At 43.9% G+C, this 15,482-nt stretch overlaps 1 protein-coding gene across 5 annotated transcripts in view; it reads right to left on the bottom strand.

Moving 5' to 3' along the window:
• The window catches only part of C2CD3 (C2 domain containing 3 centriole elongation regulator), a 75,788-nt gene that overhangs the window by 8,650 nt on the left and 51,656 nt on the right, over nucleotides 1-15,482 (bottom strand). For 4 of the 5 annotated variants that reach the window (XM_019487643.2, XM_014603494.3, XM_019487594.2 and 1 more), the window contains exons 28-31: nucleotides 15,179-15,343; nucleotides 14,185-14,402; nucleotides 10,482-11,526; nucleotides 9,370-9,475 (exon numbers count right to left, since the gene is read on the bottom strand). In XM_019487643.2, the coding sequence (XP_019343188.2) occupies nucleotides 9,370-9,475; nucleotides 10,482-11,526; nucleotides 14,185-14,402; nucleotides 15,179-15,343 (1,534 nt within the window). The remainder of the gene's footprint in view (nucleotides 1-9,369; nucleotides 9,476-10,481; nucleotides 11,527-14,184; nucleotides 14,403-15,178; nucleotides 15,344-15,482) is intronic. The other variant, XM_019487552.2, reaches the window with a different exon arrangement.

Below are 15,482 nucleotides of genomic sequence, written 5' to 3'. Positions count from 1 at the left end.
ACCTCGCTAAACTCATCACCAGAAGCAAACTTCCTCAGGCCCAGAACACACCGAATGGATCCAGACCAGGCCAGGACAAGAAATGCCAAACCTGCAGACAGGAATACCCAATTACCGGTGGGGGCACCCTTCTCATGAGAAAACCACTCTCTCTCCAATCTCTCAGTCCTGATTCTCAAAGGGAACTTACACAACACTTCCAGAGACGAGGCTATGAACTTCACTTCATCAGCCTCCTGGATACTAAAAATCATGGACTAAATATAGACAGACAAGGTTCTTTGGGTGAATCTGATCTCTTTTATTAGACCAACTAAATAGATGGAGAACAATTTTTAAATGTAGATTGACTCCTCAACCTACGTTTTCACTGGCTGCCTGTCTTGCATGCAGCCCAGCCCAGCCCAGCCCAGCCCCTGGCTTCTTTACTTTTCATTGCATCCAGGAAGAGCACACAGCAACTGCTGAAACTTCCTCAGCCTGACAAAGGGTTTTTGAACCCGAAAGCTTGCTTAATAATTGTTTTCCAACTGTTTAAGTTGGTCTAATAAAAGAGATCAGATTCACCCAAAGAACCTGGTCTGCCAGCCATTTCATGCAGACTCTGCTGCTCTCGCTGTCTCACTACTAATACTAGTTTCATCATCCACTTCATTTGTCAGGTGCATAACCATTAGCCCAACAAGCCTGCTAGCAGCAGCGGGGATAGTATGGTTGGTCACCAAAACTGCTGTCCCACTGGCTTTAAATTTCCATGTATAGAGGGCCCAGGCTCTGTAACAACCAAACTAAAAGACCTGCATTTTCAAAAACAGATGCCTAAATCATTGACTTGATGTTCAGCAGTGCATGGTGTGTTCCACTGACCCACTGGCCTCTACTGTACCATAGCTGGCCACTGTGGTTGCTGTGGACCTACAAAGAGGTTACCCAGATGGCGGCATGATTAAGATGCTGTTATGTAGACCCAGCCCAGCTGCCATGATTTATTTTAACCCATCACACGTAGAAGAACATCAACATCCATCACATTACGACCCAGCAGTGCCTTGCTGCATTACAATGCAGCAGAGAGGCTTGGCTTGTGAAGGAGATCACAAGAGTGGCAGGGAGCATACCGAGAACCCTGCAAGGATTTATAATGATGCTCTTGTTGTTCGAGGTCTTCAAGAGGATTTCCTAAATATAAATACAAGAAACTGGGCGGGGTGGGGAGGGGAAATAAATGCAGAGATGGTGACAGATGCTAGGATCTAATAGAGATATAGGCCTACGATTCCATATCCAGTCTCCTGTGTACAGTGTGCCTCTCTCAAAGTTGTTCAGAGGAGTCATTATCACCAGCTCATTTTTCCACCCCCATCTCCCCTCCTTGCTGCCAAGTGCCAGAGAGACAGATGAAGCATTAATACCGGCTGGAAAAACAGTAACCAGAAGGAGCTGACTCTGCGCTAATGCTCTTGACCTCTGTACACTGTTAGCAGATGAGTCATCTGGAAAGCGCAAGCTGCAGGCTCAGAGGTGCTGAGAAAAGGCCTGTATCACTGCACAGAACAGCCAGGCACTGGGTTCTGCTTCCAGTTACAAACTTCACCTCTTTGAATAAAACCTTCAATGTCTTTTTCCAAAGCTGCAGCCCATCAGCATGCCATCCCACCCCTAGGCATATCAGCTCGATCAGATCAGACAGACCCTTCAGCTATTAAAAGATCCTGCAGCATTCAAAGACCGTGACCGCAGTGATCCTACTTAGCACGTGGTCAGATGCTATGTTCTGCTTCCCTATATATTTCTTCTCGTTTCAAACTGATGAACATTCGCTTTTAGGTCTAAGCTGTGAGGCCTCCCATGTGCTCTTTGACAATGGCTTTGTTCCGCCCTAGAGGGGACTGCATTTCAGCAATGCAATAGGTCTATGCTGTAACAATGGCAATGGATTTCTAACCCGTTCTCCAGCCAAGGCTATGATCACACATTACTAACCAACTTCAGGAATACTCTACACAAGGCTTACTCATTATTACCTGTATTTTACATGATTAGAAGTGTAGCAGCAGCAGCATTTACTCTGCATTGGACTTCCACTCCTTATGATGAATTAAACATAGTCCTGGGGATGGGGCTTGTACAGAACTTCCCTTTCATTTGCATTTATTCCTCTAACTTTGGTATCCCCTGTTTACATACTGCACCTCCTCACTAACGTATTCCCTCTGGTGTAAAGGCTGGTATTAATCTGGCCATATTATCAGGGTACGTTATCGGGATTTGCACGATCATGACTACTGCAAAGGGGATAGATCTGGAACTTGTGTTCTCTGTCTCTAATTAAAGAGCAAGGACACTTTGCTTTAGCAGGAGTGGCTGAGGGAACTAGGTTTATTTAGTATGGAGAAGAGAAGACAGAAGGGATTGAATAGCAGCCTTCAACTCCCTGAAGGGAGGCTGCAAAAGAGGATGGAGCTGGGCTGTTCTTAGTGGTGGCAGATGATAGGACAAGCAGAAATGGGCTCAAGCTGCAGCAAGGGAAGTGTAAGTTAGATACTAGGAAAAACTCTCTCTAGGAGGGTTGTGAAGCACTGGAATAGGCCACCCAGAGAAGCTGTGGCATCTCCATCCCTGGAGGTTTTTAAGACCCATCTAAACAAAGCCTTGGCTGGGATGATGCAGTTGGGGCTGGTCCTGCTTTGAGCAGGGGGTTGTGACCTCCTGAGGTCCCTTCTACCCTCATTTTCTATGAGTCTATGGAATGGAAAGGGGGCATGGTATAAAAGGATTTCCAAGAGGATGTGTAACTAGGTGGTGGCATTCACTACCACGGATGTCATGGAGGTCACGGACACAGCAAGATTCAAAGACCAGACATTGACAAAGGTGAAAGAGATGTAAAAATCTTGTGCTCTAGGGCATAAAAGCCACTCTTATTAGAGAAGACAATGAAACCTTTGTGGGGAGAGTCCACATTTGCTCACCAGGTGGGTTTCTTGCACCTTCTTCTGAAGCATCAGGTGGTAGCCACTAATGGGAACAAGAGACTGGACTAGAGCTGTGTAACCGTGCCGATAATCAGGGTGCTGTAGCGCTAGGTGAGATTAATGGTTGGCTGTTCCCAGTGCTGAGCCTGCCTTTCCATCACAGCATACACAGCCTCCCCCATTCACTCCTCAAATCGGTCCCCACTTCCGAGTCTCAATGAAACATCTCAGCTCTGTAAAGCCGAAGGTTTTCACACGATTCTGTCCACAAATGATGACTTCTGCCCATGGCCACTCTGGAACTAAATGGAAATGCTTTCAGAGGCGGGCTGCGTGGGAACTTGCTTTGTTGCTGCAAGTACATGACCACCAGACATACAGGTTCTGTGTTAAAACTGCGACCGGCAACAGAATTTCACCTCCTTCATGTTATAGGACTTTTAGCCTTCCAGTGCATTTGCTGGTTTTGCAAGTGCAAGCAAAATACATGCCAAGTGCTCCAGATCAGTTTAATAACTTCAAACATACCAACCCCAATCTTGCATATAGTTAAGCAGGAAATACTGCCTGACCCCATGGAAGCCAAGAGGAATTTTACCACTGCCTTCACTGGGAGCAAGGTCTAGCCCTAACACCCCGAAGAAAGCAGTATACTGTGTGTCATACTATAAAAGCCTCAGGGGATATAATCATTTAGAAATGACCTGTGATTTATCGCTGCAATCGTGGAGATACGGGTAGACCTTTGTCTACCCCATCTCCTGAGCACTGCAGAAACCGCTGGTGGTGTTCAAAGTTCTCAAATCACTTCATCGTTACAGGTTATGACCAGGGCAGGTCTTACGATTACAGTGAGGCTCTTGCTATGCCCTTGTTTTTACATCCTCTTAACTTTCGAGAAAGGTTCTCCTCTGCGGCTGCAGTTTGAACCCAGCCCCACAGAAACTTTGAGAGAGAGAGCAGCAAGTTCTCTTTAAAGTTACTTTTGAGGTGGAAAGTTGAGGAAGAACAAAAAGCTTTTTAGATCATGAGTAATCCAAAAGCAGGTGGAAAAACCTTATTCTTTGCACATAAGTAGTTCTCAAAAAGGACCCTAAAAAGGGCAAATATATAGGGTTTGTCCGCTTTGTTTCCACATCTAAAGAAAGCACGAACATTTGGGGTTTTTTAAAAATTCTTTTTTTTTAAATAAGAAATTCAGATGTTATTGGCCCTGGTTTTGCTGGAAGATGTCACGGATGATGGTCAGAGCAATGCAACAAGTTGTCGTTCATTGAGCAAAGGAGTCATGAAGCCAACCTGGAGCAACTGGAGAAGGGGAGAGAGGTATTTTTAGTAAAACTCTTTATCAGCCCATACTTAACTCCAGTGTCAGACCAGCATTGGAGGAATGTTGTCTGCTGCTTTCAGACATGATGCTCTAGCATTGTATGTGCAGATTACGTGCAGCTCAACATGCAGCTCTTCAGCTTGTGGCACTGCGTGTCCTGCTGATGTGAAAGGCACATCACAAACTGGCTTCTTGGCTGCAAGGTGCCATGAGCTTCCAGTGGTAGGAGCCTCAGAAGAAAACCAGAGGAAAGTGCTAGACACCAGCTGCTACAGGTCACCAAGGGCTGCCCTCCCTCAGATTTTATATCAGTCATCGATGGCAGAGCATCCTGACTACACATACCTCAAAACTCAGAAACGGGACATGAGTCACAGGAAGGGGTTGTTCCTCATTAGACAGTGCCTCAGTGATGGCTAGCATTTCTTCCAGTCTAGGAATATAGTGGGTGATGTGGGATGTGCCAAAGCTGCACTAATTCCAGAAAGCAGCATGCAAACCAGTAGGACCCCTTTGGTCATGCCGCATGCATCCTGAGCACAGGCGTGTTGGAGCTGGGGATCTGTCCTGAAGCATTGTTGGAGGGCAAGCTTCCGGCAGAGTTAAGGTTTGCTGAATCTTCTGGGCTAATCATACAGAAGGAGGCTGCCTGGCAGACTTCTGCACAGCAATCTTTCTGTGCCTCTCACACTTGCGCTAATGCCTTGCATGCAGGACAAGCCTAGAGCACTTAGTGAAATGCACCGAACTGACATTTTCAAGAGGCACCTTTGGCAGCTTAATGAGAAGTACCAATTTTAACCTCCTGCATAGTTTCCAGAGCAAGCATGTGAAACAACATCATGTTTACCCCTTCCCTTGACTGAGAAGCCACCAGTGCCAGGTCAGCTCATGAGGTGACACCTGCCCTTTTTATCTCTCTGTGCCAACTCAATCACACAGGATCAGTGGCCGATGGAAAGCCTTATTAGTGTATCGTCAGTCAGAAAAGCAGCCGGGGTGGGGAAGAGAGCTTGCGTATTAAAAGATCGCACTTCAAGTTTCCTATTATAGAAGTGGCAGTGATTTTCTGGGATGGCATAGATCATCTAAGGACTGCACGTCAAAGGAGGAAATAAACCCAGAAGGCTGGTTAGTATTTTATTCAGATTTGGGGGCTTGGGCTATTTCAAGTGCCTGAGACTTTTGACCAGAAAGAGAGCCCTGGAGCAAAGATCGTTTTGCATCTCTGGAGCAATGAGTATATCTGGCAGCTGGTTCTGTTCTTGCATTAGACTTAACAGACTGCACAACTGCATGTCAGAAGTGACCTTCCACCTACATTTGCCTCCAGTACAGTAAAAAAGCTTGTATGAAACCATGGAGGCTTGGTATACATTATTCTTTCCACACACAGGCTAATTCGGATGTATAGTTAGCTGTATAATGCTCCCCTTTTCCTTTCTCAGCATATCAGCCATAAGGTGAAAAAAATCTCAGTAGTTCTGTCCAACAGATGAAGATCACAGTTTTGCAATGTACAGGATCCTTACCTCATGTCCTCTAAATACCCTGAGCACAGAAAAATAAAAAGCAAGTTGCTAGTCTTAGAAACATGGTTGCAGAAGGTGGTAACTGATATGGCAGCAAAAACTAGGAAGTCACAAGCAGCAAGAAAGGCTGCTTGGGTTATTTCTTAGCTGTTCCAGCTTCAACATGAGCAAGACTCTATTAAATCGTGAGCCTCTGACAGGGTCAGTGTCATAATACAAGGCAACTCCTTCTGATTTGGCTCAATAGTAAATTTGCTGAGAAAGGAATAGAAAAAAGTTCTTTCCTGCACTGGTTTTAGCATAAAAGTTATTGTCAGGATATTCTCAAAGGAGAGAAGGATAAATCTTAACAAAAAGCTTATTTAACCTTCCAGTTTGGAAAAAAACAAACAACGAACATTTTTCAATATAGCCTCACAGGGTGATTTATCAACTCTGGAGGCAGGAGGCTTCAACTGGGGTTTCAAAGAATCTACCCTACTCTACAATCACTTTATTCTTCTATACTAGGAGAGTGCCTGAAAGTCACAAATCAGAATTAAGGCAGCAGTGTGCTAGATGCCATGCATACACATAAGGAGGTAAGATTCCTGTCTCCAAGAGCCTGGGGTGTAGCCTAAAAAGAAGATAGAACAATGGATGCAAGAATTGGGAACCAGTGAGAAGAATAGGCTGTACGTGGCTACACTCCTTGGCAATGTGTGCAACATTGGTTCTGACACTTAAAAAGTAATTTTAAAGTAAATAAAGATCAGCCAGCGCTGCCTGTGCTATACCTAGCCTTCATTAGTGGGCTGATGTCCTAAGGTTATAACAGTCTTGAAAGGGGACTGGAAGTGAATATATGACCTTAATGATCAGTTTGGAGCAGCTATTCTGTAGATTAGGGGCATAGAGGAAGGAGGTGTGAGGAGGTCTGCAGACACTGATGAACAGGGAAGGTGGGGCTGATCAAGCTGGAACTGGCAGGCGGGAGGGCACGAGGGTGAGCCGTATGGAGCAGAGGAGATGGGAAAAGACAGGGAGGATGGAACCAGAGCCAGAGGTGGAGAAAATTAACTGGAGTTCTAGTTTGGGGAGCAGGGAGTGGGTGTTGTACAAATTTCAAAGACCGGGAATATGTCAAAACTAAAACCTGAGTTGCAGCTTCCTCTCCAAGAAGAGCTACTTGCTGTCCTCAGTCACAGCAGCTGGTAATCCCACTCTCTCCACAAGTGCCTCTGCCTTTCTCCATGTGTTGTGGAGGCGCACCTATGCTCCCATTAGGCACCAAGGAAAAAACCAAGCAGGAGGCTGTGCCGGGTGAGGGAGATGGGGGCAGAGGCTCTAGAGAAACTGGGTAGGGGGTGCTTGCCAGCTGCCTTATGGGCAAAAGAGGGTTGTTGATCTTCAGCTGAGAAGAGCAGCTGCAGCTCAGGTTTCTGTCTGATGTCATGTCCCAGGTATGTGAAGTTTGCGGAAAGGAGAAAAACAAGCCGAGTTAGAAAGCGACACTCAGGACTAATCAACAACAAACCCGGACAGCAGAAACCACGGCAGTTCAAGTCTTCCAGTTCCCTTTTAAATGGATCAACATTTAGAAAGACGCAGTAATTCAACGTACACGTGCCAATCCTGCCGCCAACTATAAAGAGCCCTGGACTTGAACACCCAAGTCTTGCCAACTGAACGACTTTTTTCCAAATGTTTAAGGGACAGTGATTATTTCAGATGCTATTGCTTTTACTCATGTTCTTATGTGGTTAAAGCGCTCGACTGGGTGCAGTTCTTAGCTTATCCACAGATCCGCAGTGAGACTTTGAGCAAGTCGTTTACCTCTGGTTTCTTCTTGTAAATCAGTTACAGGGCTTCTTTTCTTTAACCCTTTGTCCATCTGGTCTGCTTAAATTGTAGCTTGGTGCAGGGAATCTCTCTTACTGCTTGTATAACACAATGGGCCCTGTACTGGAAAAGGCCAATATGCCCTCTTATAATAAAATGTAGCACTGCGAAATTCGATAAAACATTCCTGGAATTAAGTGTGTTCAGTGTAAGGAAAATCCTCTTGATACAATACTGTTCTATTAACTCTCTTCCTAATGATCATTAATCATTCCTATAATAGTAACATCCAAAAAGTCTCATTCAGGTGTGGGTTTCTAATGCTCTAAACATTCAGCTAGTGGCTGGATGAAGAGGTGATTCAAACAGTATTTTGATTTTTACATCAAGTCATGGGTACAGATAGTGATTTACAAATACACAGAAAGAGAAGCTTCTTCTGCTAGGAAGAGGTGGTGGTGATTCTGCAGTGAAGACGTACCACTAAACTGCTGGCGTGAGAATGGGAGCAGAGGTTAGCTATGGAAAACTAAATGGATGTAGGGAGCTTTGAGGATAGGCTCAGAAGATTTATGGTGGAAATGAAAAGTTGAACCAAGGGATATTTGGTTACTGAAAACTTTTGACAGCTTTAGAAGAGGAAAACTTTAAATGTATAAAAACCAATTTACAACAAGAGAATTTTGCTGCTTCTAAAATAAACCACAATTTGCCTAACTAAAAGACCAATTTTCAGGCATCCCAGTTGTAGTGACAAACCTGTAAACTTGTTTGTTCTTTTCAGGTAGTGTCCATTAATTCAGGGCCATTAGGTCCTGCCTGTTCTGCCCTGTTTAGCCAAGCAAGATGTTCCCAGTTACATAAATGTTCTTCTCGACATTTGCTTCTATAGGTCAAAGGGAGGGGAATGAGCACATTACGTCTGAAAGGAGTAGTAGCAAACAACTCAGCTGTTGCACTACCAAGATCTACACCTGTGAAACCAAACAGCTCCCTTTATCTAGGGCTGGATGTGAATATTTGGACCCTGTAAAAGCTGACAGCCAGGAACTTTCTGAAAATGAAATGCTCCTATTACCCTCACAAAGCAAACAAGTATTTTTATGGACTTATACATGTCTAAGATAATGCCAAAGCATTCAATCACTTTCCTGAATGATTTCATGGGCACTGCTAAGTTTGCACTGCTCCCTCCACATCAGCTGGAGAATGACTTTGCTCCTTCCAGATCAGAGACTCTTCGCTGTAAACTCACTTGCTAAAGTCATGATTGTCTTAGCAATACTTACTTCCAGGTAACAATTTCAAAGCTGGGTGTCTAACATAAAGCATCTATTCATATTAAGGACATAAATCGTTTGATTTTCAAAAGTGCTGACTGCCTGCAGCTCTGTTACTTCCAGTTTGTCCTAGCTTGAAGGGAGAATTAGATTCTATGAGTGTGCAAGGCAAATGTGACAGCTGTCAAAAATGCTGGAATACTGTAGCTAATGCAGCTGTGGATATGGAAACATGTTTTCACTGAGAGGGGAAGCGATCTACTGGGAACGAAGTTGTCCCCACCGTTTTTGAAAACTGTCAGGGGGTTCTTAACTTAATCCTTGACAGCCTGAGAAGGCAACAAGGGACCTTTCATTTGACATCTTGTCTGAAGGAGAGGTGGGTCCTTCAGGTGGGACTGAGAAGGAATGAAGGTGACGACCATACTTACGTCAGGAGCCATGGCAGATGGCTGAGAAGAAGCATTGAGCATTCTCATGGAGACCTCCAAGTGCTGGGGTGGAAGGAAGAAGTTGGGAATTGCAACAGGATCAGGTCTGACCCAAGCTGTTAAAGAAATAACATGTAGGGTGGTATAGTTACACAAAAGCCCCCCCATAGCTAAGAATTTGGACTTGGCTTCATGACAAAAGTGGTTCTGAAGCATCTCTGACTATGCCAAATGCATCTTATTTAATTTTAAAACAGTGAAAGTATGTGCCATCTGACCATTAAGATACATAAGTAATATTTCACAGAGATCCTCATTCTGAAAAAAATTGCAACGTTCTTTACCAAAATTAACATGCAAAACATAGGTGTCACTTCATCCATTACTGAAATGTGGCAACATGTTTTTAATGGATTTTTTTCTTTTCTTCTTTTTTTTAATTAAAACTAATGCAGGTTAGGATTGAAACTGTCTTCTTCTGTGTCCAGGTATTACAAATACATAGTCTGTGAACTAACCCATAATTAGGGGACTTTTGTTAAACCTATGCACATAGGAGTTGGTCAAAACTGGTTTTCATCTGAAAGGTGCTTCTGATCTGCTCAATATAGCGATTGGCAAAAACTTTTGAAGAGAAAAAAACAGTATAATTTCCCATTACAATTAGCTATCAATAATTAAATAGCCAATTTAATTTGAATAGCCAATGTAAGAATCAATAATCTCAAAATTTAAAAAGGACTAAGGTTCCTGTTAACTCATTAACTTGCTCACACATGAAGAACCAAAGTGGGATCTTAGCTTTAGAGTGGCCAACCGTTTCCATCCTCCTTTACAGCTAGTTTATTAATGAATCAAGAGAAACACCACTGTTTAAACATAAAGCAGGACAACGGCTGAAGCAGGATCTTGAAACCACTTGTATAAAACTTGTTCAAAATCCAGTTGTGATTAGGGGAATACTGGCCTGTAAGGCTTTATACTGGCAGATAGTTTTTAAACTTTGCCACCTTACATTTAAAATGAAAATGTAGCCCCATCCCAGCAACGATAATCATACAGATTTTGTCTGAGTGTAAAGTGCACTTCACGAGAGAGACAAAAAAGGATACAGCACAACACTAGCTTTCACAGGCTTTTCTGATTCTTCATGTAGGATCTCATCAGAGCAGCTACCACTGTCTCTTGCAGCCTCAGTCTCTGATGACAAACTTTTAATATACGTTTTCTCAGAAACACTTCCTTCCTCACTTTGATCACCCACATCTAAATCCACACTAATTTTCTCTTCTCTCTCTATGCCGGAGGGTTTGGCTACGGCAAAGTCTCTACTGTCTGGAAAAGTCAATGGTTCTCCAGAGACTACACAAAACTCTGTGTCTCGTTCTGCTTGCTGGACTTCCAATGCTCCAATGTGCTCGGTGCTCTCATCTTCCAAATCATCTGCTTGATGTGTTTCTGATAAACAAGCAGCCTGAAACTCCTCCAAATCAGCCGCTCTGATACTATTATTTGGACTTTCAAGGCCTTTTCCCATTGTTTGTACCTCACTCTCTTCTGTATACGGGCTAACAAATGATCTTGCAGTGCTGGGCAGGCTGTGGTGGTCATCCTCTAGCATACTTGACAAAGAGCTGCTTCTTCTATTCTCTCTTTTCTGTAAACTTCCATTATCCACTGGGTGCTGGCCTTCATTATTCACGTGTACCAGTTCCTCGCTGGGACCCTGCTCCACTTCAGATGCAAGACTGGACCAGGGACTGGTTTTATCAGTTACTGTAGTTATCTCGTTCAGAGTCCTTGGTTCTATGACATCCTCTTCATACTCTTCATCACTATGGGACTCAATGACACAAGCCTCCTCTTCTGTTCTGTTAGCCATTGATAAGGGATGCTCATTTTCAGAGGCTGTTTGGCCTAGAAATTCATACAGCATGCCTCTTTCAAATGGGGACCTTCCAGAAGGGAGTAAGTGCAGTGTGGCATTATCATAACCACTTGATTGTTCCATTTGAAGTTGGCTCTGGTGCATCTTGGTTCTGACTGCTTCATCTTTATGGTCCGGGATGACATGGTGATATTTAGCACCTGAATTTCTGCTATGGCCTTGAAGTGCGTTTGAAGATTCTTTGGCATTTTTAGTTATAGTCTGCAAATCTGATTAATGGGACATAATGTTAGTTCATACAGGGATGGAAGACTTCGTCACACGTATGTAGAGCTGAATGCAGGTAGCTTTGTCAAACAATGGGTTGATGGGGAAGGAGCTGAACTTGCTAATAGCTCAAAACCATCAGAAGGGCATAATACTGAGCAGGAAGAGGAATGATTTAGGGTGGTAGAAGGTGGAAGAACTAGAAGCTTTGGAATGAATTTAAGGAAAAAAAAGAGAACAAATTGAATTTGAGGACGTTTTCTGATCCAGAGAAGTCTTCTAAGGCAGGGGTGTCCAACCTCTGGCCTGCAGGTCAGATTCATAGCTATTAGGGTTGGAAGGGACCTCAGTAGATCGAGTCTGACCCCCTGCCCTGGGCTGGAAAGAGTGCTGGGGTCATATGACCCCAGACAAGTGCTTGTCCAATCTCCTCTTGAAGACCCCCAAGGTAGGGGAGAGCACCACCTCCTTTGGAAGCCCAGTCCAGATTCTGGCAACCCTTCCCGTAATGAAGTCCTTCCTCACGTCTAACCTGATTTGGCCCATGGCACTATGTAATCTGGCCCACAGGTCCATAAATTTGGTAGTGGGACAGTGGTGCTGCCAAATCTCCAGACCTATGGGGAGCCCCAAGCCCTGCGCACTGGATCCAGCACCTGATCCCAGTGCGTAGGGCCAGACAAGGGTGGTGTTGGGTCCCAGGGCTCAATCCTGGTGTGGGGGACTGAAAGGGAGCAAGGCCAGCCCCCCGGGACCCAATCCTGGCACCCAGGAGCTGGGAGGGGGCAGTACTGGGCTCCAGGGCCTGAACCAGCCTACAGATGGGCTCCGCATCACTGATCTGGCCTGTGGGGCCAAAAAGTTCAGCACCACTGTTCTAAGTGAAACAAACAGCTGCAGCATCTGGGCTGTTTAGTGCTAGTTTGGAAAAAAAAGAATGGGCAATAGTTCACTGGCTCAGAGGAGGACTAGATAATCACAGAAACAGAGAAGTAGGGCTGGAAGGGACCTCCAAGGGTCATCTAGTCCAACTCCTTGCTTGAGGCAAGATCATCCCTCTTCACTCATTCTAGCTCTTCATTCATAGCTGCCAGCAATATTCTCTAGCTTTGCAGGTCTGAGGCTGTTCTGCCTTCTTCTAGTAAAGTTTATGTTAAGAAGAAAAAAAAGGACGATCCATTCTGATGATGGCTAATTAATTATTTATACAAAATGGAAAAAATCAAATGAACATATTGATTGGTTACAATGGAAAAAATATAAATAAAAATATTGAAAATTAAGAGCTGCTTGCACGATTGAGATAATATAGGAAAGACAGAGAAATGAAGAGCTGATAGGCCTGGGAGTTTAAATATTAATAGCCTCTGTGAGATAAAGCAGTCTCTTTGCCTTTTAAAATATGTTTGAAGAACAAGGCAACGTATTCTTAGTTTCTAGGTGAGGGACACGTCTACCCTATTTCAGCAAAAATAATTTGAGTTGAACAGCAGATGTTGGCAATTAGAGTAAGTGTCAAATCATGACAGTTTTAAGGAGGATGCAAAAGCAGATGGCTTTGGGGAAAAAGAGCAAAAGAAAGGCTGAGATGAATGTGTGGAAAGGCAGGGAGGAGAAGCACAAAGATGGAAGAGGCCAGAGAAGAGAAAGAAGAGGGATGAGAAGCAATGTGGCAATACAGAAGGAGCAAGGAACAGCCTTACTATATGGGAGGTAAGGCCTGAAACTCCACTTCCCTGGAAGTGGCAATTACCCATGCGGTAAAAAGAAGTAGACATGCCAGAAAACATGTTTCAGATTGGTGCAGACTCATTTCTACCCATGACATTAATATAACAAACGCCAAATACTGGTACTGGATCAAAAGGGTCATGACACTGACTGCAACCATATTTACTTGAATGTAAGACAGCCCTGATTATAAAATGCCCCCCCAATAATTAGATTCTATATACTGAAATGTATACATCTGATATAATTTTCCAGGTATCGAATCTAATTATTGGAGTTCTACCTTGAATTTGTCCCCATCTCGTGATTACAGCAGGGAAAAGAAATCTGGGGGTTAGATAGCTCCTTTGCCCTCTGTCCCCCAACTGCTTTCCCTTGCAGCCTTTTCACCTTCTCCTTACTGTCAGACCCTACTCTCTCTGAGCACATTGAAGTGAGGAGCAACTCTGAAAAAAATAACCTCAACATAAACTTATCTGTAGTAATTTTTAGATAGTACCCAAAGACTTAGTTTATCCAGAATTGATGCATTTTACCGTTTTTTGAAACTGCTGCAAGTTTTAGCACAGGTCCTCCCATAAACACATTGTTAAATAGTACTTTGATATAGTACAAACTATGCATGATATTAGTCCGGAGCCAAAAGGCTGATGAGTTACCCTATAGTTCATCGGGCTGGGCCCCAGCAGAGTGCATAGTATTTCAAGCCATAGTGACCTCACATCTCAGCACTGCTCTGTACATGCGTATACTCCAGACACCCCGCAAAGGAGCCATGTGCTAATCAGCCTCCCACTCATGACTGCAACCGGATATCTGAGAGCACAAACTGTTTGCCTAATCGATTCTGGTCTGAACTGTGCTGGAAGCTTCAAGGATCCTTTTTAAAGTGGCTGCTGGCAAGTATTCCAGACAAAGTGACTGCTTACCATTGATCAGGGTGCTGACTTGAGAGACCAAGTGACTGGATTTTTCCAAAAGCTGGCATCCATCAGCATCCACCATCCTGGTCATGGATCCCTGCTGATCGCCATCCTGCCATTCCTGATTTCTGCTGGCTGTGCTGCCATAGCCGAGGTCAGGGAAAGACCTGGTTAACTTCTTGCTGAAATATCGTTGAATCTCATCCAGCTCGCTCAAGTTTTTTCTGCAACGAGTCACCAGAAATCAGAACCCCCCCCACAAGTCTATGTGAAAAGGATCTGTTTGTTATCATAACGACTTACAGGATGTATGTACTTGAGTAGAGGGGACTTGATCGCTCTCGATAAATACATGCAGGGTTAAATAACCAGGATAGAGAAGAGCCATTTCAGCCAAAAACCAATGTTAGCACAAAAACTAACAAGTAAAAACTGACAGTAAAATGATTCAGGCAGGGTATTAGAAGGTTTCTCATCATCAGGAGATTAAGGTTCTGGCAAAAAAGACTTAATGAGGTTTAAAATGAACTTTGATAAATGTATGAATGGAATTATAGGACCTGGCAGTGCATGACAGCAGGGCACCTGATCTGGTGACCCAGGAGATCCCTTTTAGTACTATGATGCTATGAATGATGAACCCTGTTTTCCTAATGTTTAGAACTAGGCTGCAGAAATATAATCCAACCATGTAAGTCAGGTACAGACCAGAGCTGCATAGTGCTAAGGGGACTGAGCCTTGAGCAGACAATACAGCTGCTACCCCAGGTCTGGGGCTTTTCACAGCTTTGCTAATGCATCCGAGTCTGAACTTTCAGCAGCCCTTTCTAATCTAGCCTTCACGTAGCTTTAAGTTATGTCATCAGCCTACTAATGCCCAGTTCCTACGTTTATTATTTGTAGTTTATTTTTATGCTTGATGCAAGAACTGCAAAGCTCCCAGCATTTCTTTCTCAATCTAAAGTCAACCACCACCCTAGCACCCATGACGCTGCTTTACCTAAGGGCAGTAAGAAGCGAGGCCCGTGAAGAATGTGACAGAGAATAAAATCTTCCAGCCCGCTGTGCATTCCCTTCTGCTTGCTGTAACGATTCATGGAACCTGCGAACATTTTGCATGTGCTCTTCATGACGAGGGGTCCATGTCCCAGAAGGACTACATCTGCTAAACACAGGTATAGATTTATAAACAAACAACCCATTAAATCTCGACCTGCAATCTCTAACTATGATAAGTCAGCCTAGTGGACATAATAAAAAACAATCTGTTAACAATCAGCCCTAGACATCCAGCAGAAAAAGCA

This window comes from Alligator mississippiensis, chromosome 1, assembly GCF_030867095.1.
Source record: "Alligator mississippiensis isolate rAllMis1 chromosome 1, rAllMis1, whole genome shotgun sequence".
NCBI classification, from domain to species: Eukaryota; Metazoa; Chordata; order Crocodylia; family Alligatoridae; genus Alligator; species Alligator mississippiensis.
Note: the sequence above shows the minus strand (reverse complement) of the source record. Positions and strands in the feature narration are given on the sequence as shown.